This window comes from Elgaria multicarinata, chromosome 3 (assembly GCF_023053635.1).
Source record: "Elgaria multicarinata webbii isolate HBS135686 ecotype San Diego chromosome 3, rElgMul1.1.pri, whole genome shotgun sequence".
NCBI lineage: Eukaryota > Metazoa > Chordata > Lepidosauria > Squamata > Anguidae > Elgaria > Elgaria multicarinata.
In genome coordinates this window covers 71,830,242-71,837,406 of record NC_086173.1, presented here as the reverse complement: position 1 = coordinate 71,837,406, position 7,165 = coordinate 71,830,242, and the positions used below count along the sequence as shown (strand labels likewise).

Here is a 7,165-nt window from a genome sequence, read left to right as displayed (position 1 = left end):
TGCTATGTGCTGACAAGCGATAGCAAAAAGGGTGTATTGCCTTCAAAGCCAGCTGGTGGGTTTCTTGGATGCATCTTATGGGATACTGGACTAGATTGACCCCCTGGGCTGATCTAGCAGGGTCCTTCTTACGTTCTTGTGGCTAAGAATGGGGAATTTATCCTGTACTGAAATGAAATATCCATTCACTTGCACACACATTGCGTGAACACAGAATAAGAATAAAACCCACCATAAGAACTGGCTTATTAATTTTTGTGGTTATGAGGGATAGATTGGTGATGATCAACATTCTCCCATTACATATCATTAGATTGGCTCAGCTATATAACATCTACCTTTTTCCACTTCTTGAAGAAATATATATATCAAGTATTATGAAAAAAAGAGAGGCTTTCGTAGTATTTCAGTGCTCTGTGTATTTGGAACTTGCCTGTTTCTCGCACTCTCCCTCACTCTGTATCTCAAACGTGCCTCCGTGTTTCCTAAAAAGAATAACACAACTAATCTATCAATCAAACAATCACCAACCAATCCTGAGCCACTCACACCCAGAAGAAAAATGTCAGAATGATCAGGTATAGAATCAGCTTGTTGCATCAAACAGATGATACAGCCTCACACTGTATGATTCCCCATTTCAATGACTATTGCATATTAAGAAATCACTAACCTCCAAGCTACACAAAAGAAGCATTTGTTAATATATGTCACTCCTTTGGTGCAACAGATAGGCTTGTGATCATCCTTGCATTGCTCTGTTTCTGGATATTCACTGCAGATATCTGGCTAAGAAAACCGTTGAAAAAATATTAATCATATGCTTGTTATTTGAAATTATCATGTGATAAGTTGTACATGTCCCACTAGTATCATGCCCATTTCATTGAGAAGGATACTTTAAGAAACATTGGCCTAGTTCACATGATCTCTGGGTGGTGGTGGTGGTGCCTATACAACAGCACTGCTTCAGCTACTGATTCTCCCCAAAACCCACAGCATCACTGCTACAAAGCAGCAATGATAGGGTTACCTGGTAGGAATGAGCACGGGCTATCCAGCAGGGAAAATTTGCAGTGCCATTGTCACATGACAGTGAAGTATTGATGGTTCCTGGTATACTATAATCTTAAATGGGATTCTTATGATGTCTCATGAATTGAATAATACCAAGCATTCAGACTTGGTTTTCTAAATACTTTCATGGTATTTAGGACTTCCCATGGTATTTTAGACTGCATCTTGGAACGCTCTGTCGGGAGCACAGGATTGCACTCGTAGTGTTCCATATTTGAAGTAAGACCAGCTGTCTCAATTTTGACAGCTGAAATAGGTAATTTAATTCTAAAGCAACCCTTGCAATCTTTGTAGGAACTAGTGCAAGGTACTCACGTGTGGCTGCTGTTTCACCTTCTCGTGAAGGTTTTGTGGGTCTTGTTATATCATCTAAAATAAGCTATTAAAAGCATTTAAGAGAAGCACAATAGATAGTAGAGGACTTGATGCAATATAGGATTTACCTTTTTCTTACATCCACCCTCATGAATAATAGTGAGATCGCCTTTACTTTTCCTAGAAAGAAAGAAAGAAAGAAAGAAAGAAAGAAAAAGGTTGCACTTATTTGAGAATAATTTCCATTGAATTCAATGGAGCTTACATCTCAGTAGACATGTATAGAAGTTGACTGCACAGTTCAGGAAATACAGACAGCAGTAGTATTCAAAGATGTATCAAAATACCATCTTAATATTGATTCCATGGGTAGAAAAATACTGCTTATTCTAACTGTACTTTTCTTAAGCAGAGCCCTATTGGACATCTTATTTTTCAAGTTGTACATTGGTAAACACAAATGTACTCACCTTTTGGCATAACAAAAAACACATAAATTGCCATATGTCACACCATTACTGCCACAGATGGGATTATAGTCCATTGGACACATAGCAGATTCACCCTGCTCTGCCTCTGAAAGATGTTTGCACTTATCCTAAGAAACAAAGGACAGGATGTTTTCAAAATATATCTTCATTTGCATTAAAAAAAATCAATGATGCATTCCAGTTCATGAATGCAGCATTTTGAATTATACCCCCAATGGTGTTCTATGAGGGAACAAGTGGATTGTGAATAACACCAACATTCAGACTTGTCCTTCCCAGTGGTATTTAAGAGTACCCCATGGTATTTTAGGGTTCCATATATTTGGAACTTACCTCTTTTTCACACTCTTCGTCGTTCCGTATGTCAAAAGTACCTCCGTATTTCCTAAAAAGAATAACAATGAACCAGTCTATCACCAAATAACTGTGACCATGACCCACTTCCACCTATAGTAACTGCCTCAAAGCATACGAGTATGGAATCAGCTTTTCTCATTAGATGGATGATACAGCCTCTCACTGAATGGTTCACCATTTCAGAGGTTGTTGCATTAAAAACTAAATTCACTAACCTCCATGCTTCGCAGAAAAGGCATTTGTTAGCAAATGTCACTCCGCTGGTGGAACAGACAGGTTTGTGCTCATTATTGCAAGGTTTCATTTTCGGGTGTTTACTGCAGATATCTGGCTAAAAGAAATATTGAAAAACTAAATTTGAAATCATCAAATATTAGCCACACTATATCTGAAATTGTCACTCTGTATGAGAATATGTTTTATACACCCCAATATTAGTTTATTACAATTGGAAGCAAGTGTATCATATCTATTTCACAGGGAGGGAAATTGTAACAGAGTGCCAGATTCTCTATTTCTCCCCCTCTTCCTTACAGTATATTCCATGGTTTTCATCTTGTTAGATGATCTTTCCGCTATTTGTTTTTTTATATATTCCATGGATTGCAGCCTGTTAAATCCTTGAGTAGACTAGAATGGCATAAAGGCCTTGTGTTGGAAACTGGTAAGATTTCTACAGCATAATTACTTTAACTTGAACAGTTTTACCCCCAAAGCTTCAAGTCCCGTCCTCCCCGCTCACCTTTCTACTGATAGCCACCTGTTTTCTGGTATGAGGGGATGCTTAACTCAGAATGCATGAAACCTATTTCACAAGGGGGGGAATGTAGATTTTGGGGGCTGCACTCCTTACCCGGGAGTAAGCCCCTTTCAACTCAGTGGGGCTTACTGCTGAGTAGACATCTACAGGATTGCACTGTCACATAGACCAGGTGAAGTCCCTTTCTCTACAGGTGCAGGAGACTTGTCCTTCTGCATGGCATTTCGGCATTCAAAATCTGAATGTACCCTTTAATAGTGTCTGCATGAGTCGAGTGGAGTAGGGGAAGAGATGGGGAAGCCAACACAAAAGAGCTGGGTGAAAACTCGGGTCATAGCTTTAGAACTATAGAGATGGTTTGTTATTCAAGGGCAAGCCATGGAATACTGAAAGCCAATGGGAGTTCAAGGATCATCAAAAGGCTCACATTCCTTGTATCTCCCAGGAAATATTGGCCACCAAGGCAGTTTCAGTCTCAACATTTGAGTGGAACCTAGACTATTTCCAGGCCCAATAGAAGGGATATGAGTACCATCTGCCAAAGATCATCCCTCAAGCAAGATGGCAGCACCTAACAGCACCGAAAGGAGAAGGGGCAATCCTGTACTGTCCCAGGTCAAAAGAAAAATAAATAAACGCACATACATTTAGGTATTTATTGACACTTGGATGAGTTCCAACCTGTCCTCAGGTTATAACGCGTTGCAACTGATTTATTTTCAATCCAATTCATACTTCTGCTTTGCACTACTTGCATATGAAGACAGATGCAAGCAAGTATAATGAGAATAGTGAAGATCATGGGGATAGAGTTCTAATAGATGACAGCAGGTTTAAAGCACAAAAATGTAACATCAATGTAAACACAGTAAAATATAGACCTACTTTTATTTCATTCTCACATTCTCCCTCATAGCGTATTTCAAGAGTTCCTCCATGATTCCTGGAAAACAAGGAAACATAATTAAACTTCTGAAATCTATTTTAAAAGAAATTAGATATACGTTTCATCTTTTTGGACAATACAGCTTTGTTAATATACTATTCAGAAGTATGCAAACGTCATGATTTTCTACATGCTTTATTGGTTGTTCACAGATGACATTGTACGAATTGAAAGGTGAACCCTGATCAACAAAACAATCCTGTGGTCCCTAAACAGTGTCCCAGGGGCCCTAGGATTCTTCCAAGATAAGCCCATGAGACCACAGGCAATGCTACAAACTCTGAATTTGATCCCTCCCTGCAGCCCCTCACAACTGTCATAGCAAGAACTTTGGCACTTGCCATATGAGGTCATAAAAGCGGCATCGGAGAACCTCAGCGAGGTCTGAAAGGGGGGTTGCAGTGAGTCAGGATGGGAAGGGAGGCCAGGCTACAAGAAATCTGACGGCCTCTTCAACCACATCCATAACCCCCACCCCGCCCCCACCAATGGGCCTCCACTAGACAGGCTGAGTGACCCATCTGGGGGGGGGGGAAGGAAGGAGGATGGACAGGTGAAAATCACATGCTCTGTTCCTCCCACCCTGCTGGTAGCAGCCTTTCAGGACATTGGGTGCTCAGAAGCCTCTGAGATTGGAGGTTTCCATCAAATGAGGGTGCAACCCATAAGACTGTGCACTAATATACATGGCTGAAATGACTTCATGATTGCATGGATATTATATCCGCACATTAGAGGATTTACTACGTTGGTACCTGTTTGAACAAAATGCTGCTACACACACTGTTCTTTGTTTACACATCTATCATTGCAGAAAGCAATGAGCTAAGAGATGAGGACCTGGTTTGCATGAAATGACAACCCAGAGTATGGGTTGAGTATAGGTTACTGAATCCTGGGTTGTTGTTGTAGGTGAACCTAGATCTATGGGTTAACAATGGGTTGTTAACCATGAACAACCCAAGCAGAGAACCCATGGTTTGTTGGTGGGTTGTAAACTCTGGATTGTTTTAACTTTGGCTTGTTGTTATGTGTGAACCAAGGTTTTTTTTCTACAGAGACAGTGGGTAAGAACGGAAAATAAAACCAACCAACCAACCAGCTGCTCTACAGGCCAGTACTACAAGACCACAAAGCTATTTTGGATACAGGGAGGCAGGGAGCAGGCAAAGGAGGGGGGAATCAAACAACCAATTAATTGAAAAACAACCTGCACTTTCCATGACTTTCTGGCAGATAAATCATGGGTAAACTTCCAGTAAGGCATTATCCTATGTGAACCAGGTCCCAAACTCCCTTCAAAAGTATTACAATAATATTAGTTAATACTATTAAAGCTGGAGCCACAGTAGCACCTGAAATTTTCCATCCTGTGAGTGTATATAAAAATTGTGTTTGTATCGGGTGGATGTTGCCAAATATTACTCGGGGTGTGTGACATTGACACATCAGTCAGGTGGAATTCAGGAAAAAAACCATTAACAGAAAAATTGTCCAAAGTTTCTTCTGAGAATATTTGGATTTACTCACTTTTTGGCAACACAAAATTCACACTTGTTTGGATACGTCACGCCATCACTGCCACAGACTTTCTCATGATCCAGAATGCACATAAGAGGGTAGCCTTTCTTCATCTTTCGAAACTCACTGCATTCATCCTGTAAAATCGACCACAGAATCTCCCCCACCCACAAATCCACTCATTAGCATGATGCCATTTTGTAACATTGCACATTAGTTGTATGTATTCAGAGTATTAAAAAAACACACCTAATAACCCCATGAGCAAGAGCAGATTGAGAAATTTGGCAAGAGGAAATGGGGGGGGGGTCTGTCTTGAATGTTTGCACATAAGAGTCTGAATATCATACATTTTGGTGATATCTATTGTCAAGTTGCCTTTACTTGTAATGGAATGCACTCAAGCAGAAAACCCTCTGTATCAGATTGCTTTGATACCTTAGTCTTGAAAACAATACCTTTCTTTGAATGATACATGTCTTCCCTTGCATTTTTCTGCCTCCTCCTACACTTGAAGTCCACATCATGATCTTGCTCTCAGTTTTTCACTTTGTTATTTCCCTCCCCTGAGAAATCTGTATTCATTTCCTCCTTGCCATCACTTCTGGGCCACTGCTTTTAAATACTGACTGCACCTGTACTCTGTGCAATGTGTATCTAACTGCACAACACAGGACTGGATGTGAAGTTGGAGATGAGTGGATGGAGTTTCTGGCTCATTTTTTAATTCCTAAAAATACCCATGCAGGCCCTTGATTCCAATTGGGCCATGGCACAGGAGCAGGGGGTTTAAATCTTTCTTTTCATGCTGCAGCCCAGATCTAAATTCAGCTCCCTGCTGCTGGTTTTAACCAAACAAAAAGAGGTCCATAAAAGCATTCAAACATCTCTGAGGCCACATCCAGTTTGGCTGTCAGTAATCATTTTGAGAAGGAAAACATAAATGCTGATAAAAATACAGAATGAGAGATACCTGTTGCTCGCATTTGCCTTCATGATGAATGCCAATGTCTTCCCATATTTCCCTTTAAAAAACAAAAGAGTAATATGTTTGATGACTCTTCTTCAAATTAACATAATTCATAAAGTCACATTAAAAACTAATGATATGGTCTAGTTGCTCAGTAGCTTAGAATGAAAAGACTGAAGTGGAACCCTTGTGAACGAAGTGAGGCAAACCCATAGATGATGTTTGAAAGGCCCTTTACAATGCTATCTTGCACCACAATATTGCACTGAGAATTTGGCATATATACTTTTGAAGACCGTGAAGTGCCTCCTCCACACAGGTCTATGCACCAGCAAATCCCTTTGGATGTTGCATGATTTCCCCCAGTGCTTAGGTAGTCACACCAGTGCCCTGGCAGATATGACCGGCAGGTGTTGGGTATTGCAGTGAAAGTATGAAGTGCTGCCATGATCCAGCCTTAGGTAGTATATCGCTCAATACTATGGGCAGCTCAACACTAAGAGGAAAAAATGCACCCTTACCAGAGTTCCCCCTCCCCAAATCATTCCACATCCACTATGGACTTCTTCAGACAGAAACCACATGATGTGTAACTGAATACTTCCCCTCTGGGCAATGTTCCATAAAGTTCAATGAAATACCACCATCTAGTGGCAGAATTAGTCCTGTGATTATTTAAAATACTGCATTATCTCCATTTTTTCCCCAGGGGAAAGTGTGGGAGACAT

The 7,165-nt window shown here is 40.4% G+C and overlaps 1 protein-coding gene across 1 annotated transcript in view; it reads right to left on the bottom strand.

Moving 5' to 3' along the window:
- Positions 1-406: 406 nt before the first annotated feature.
- Positions 407-7,165, bottom strand: part of SPINK5 (serine peptidase inhibitor Kazal type 5) — a 41,529-nt gene continuing 34,770 nt past the window's right edge. Inside the window, exons 10-17 of the mRNA XM_063121541.1 lie at positions 5,477-5,604; positions 3,886-3,943; positions 2,456-2,571; positions 2,217-2,268; positions 1,863-1,990; positions 1,521-1,572; positions 674-789; positions 407-485 (exon numbers count right to left, since the gene is read on the bottom strand). Coding sequence (XP_062977611.1) covers positions 407-485; positions 674-789; positions 1,521-1,572; positions 1,863-1,990; positions 2,217-2,268; positions 2,456-2,571; positions 3,886-3,943; positions 5,477-5,604 — 729 coding nt within the window. The remainder of the gene's footprint in view (positions 486-673; positions 790-1,520; positions 1,573-1,862; positions 1,991-2,216; positions 2,269-2,455; positions 2,572-3,885; positions 3,944-5,476; positions 5,605-7,165) is intronic.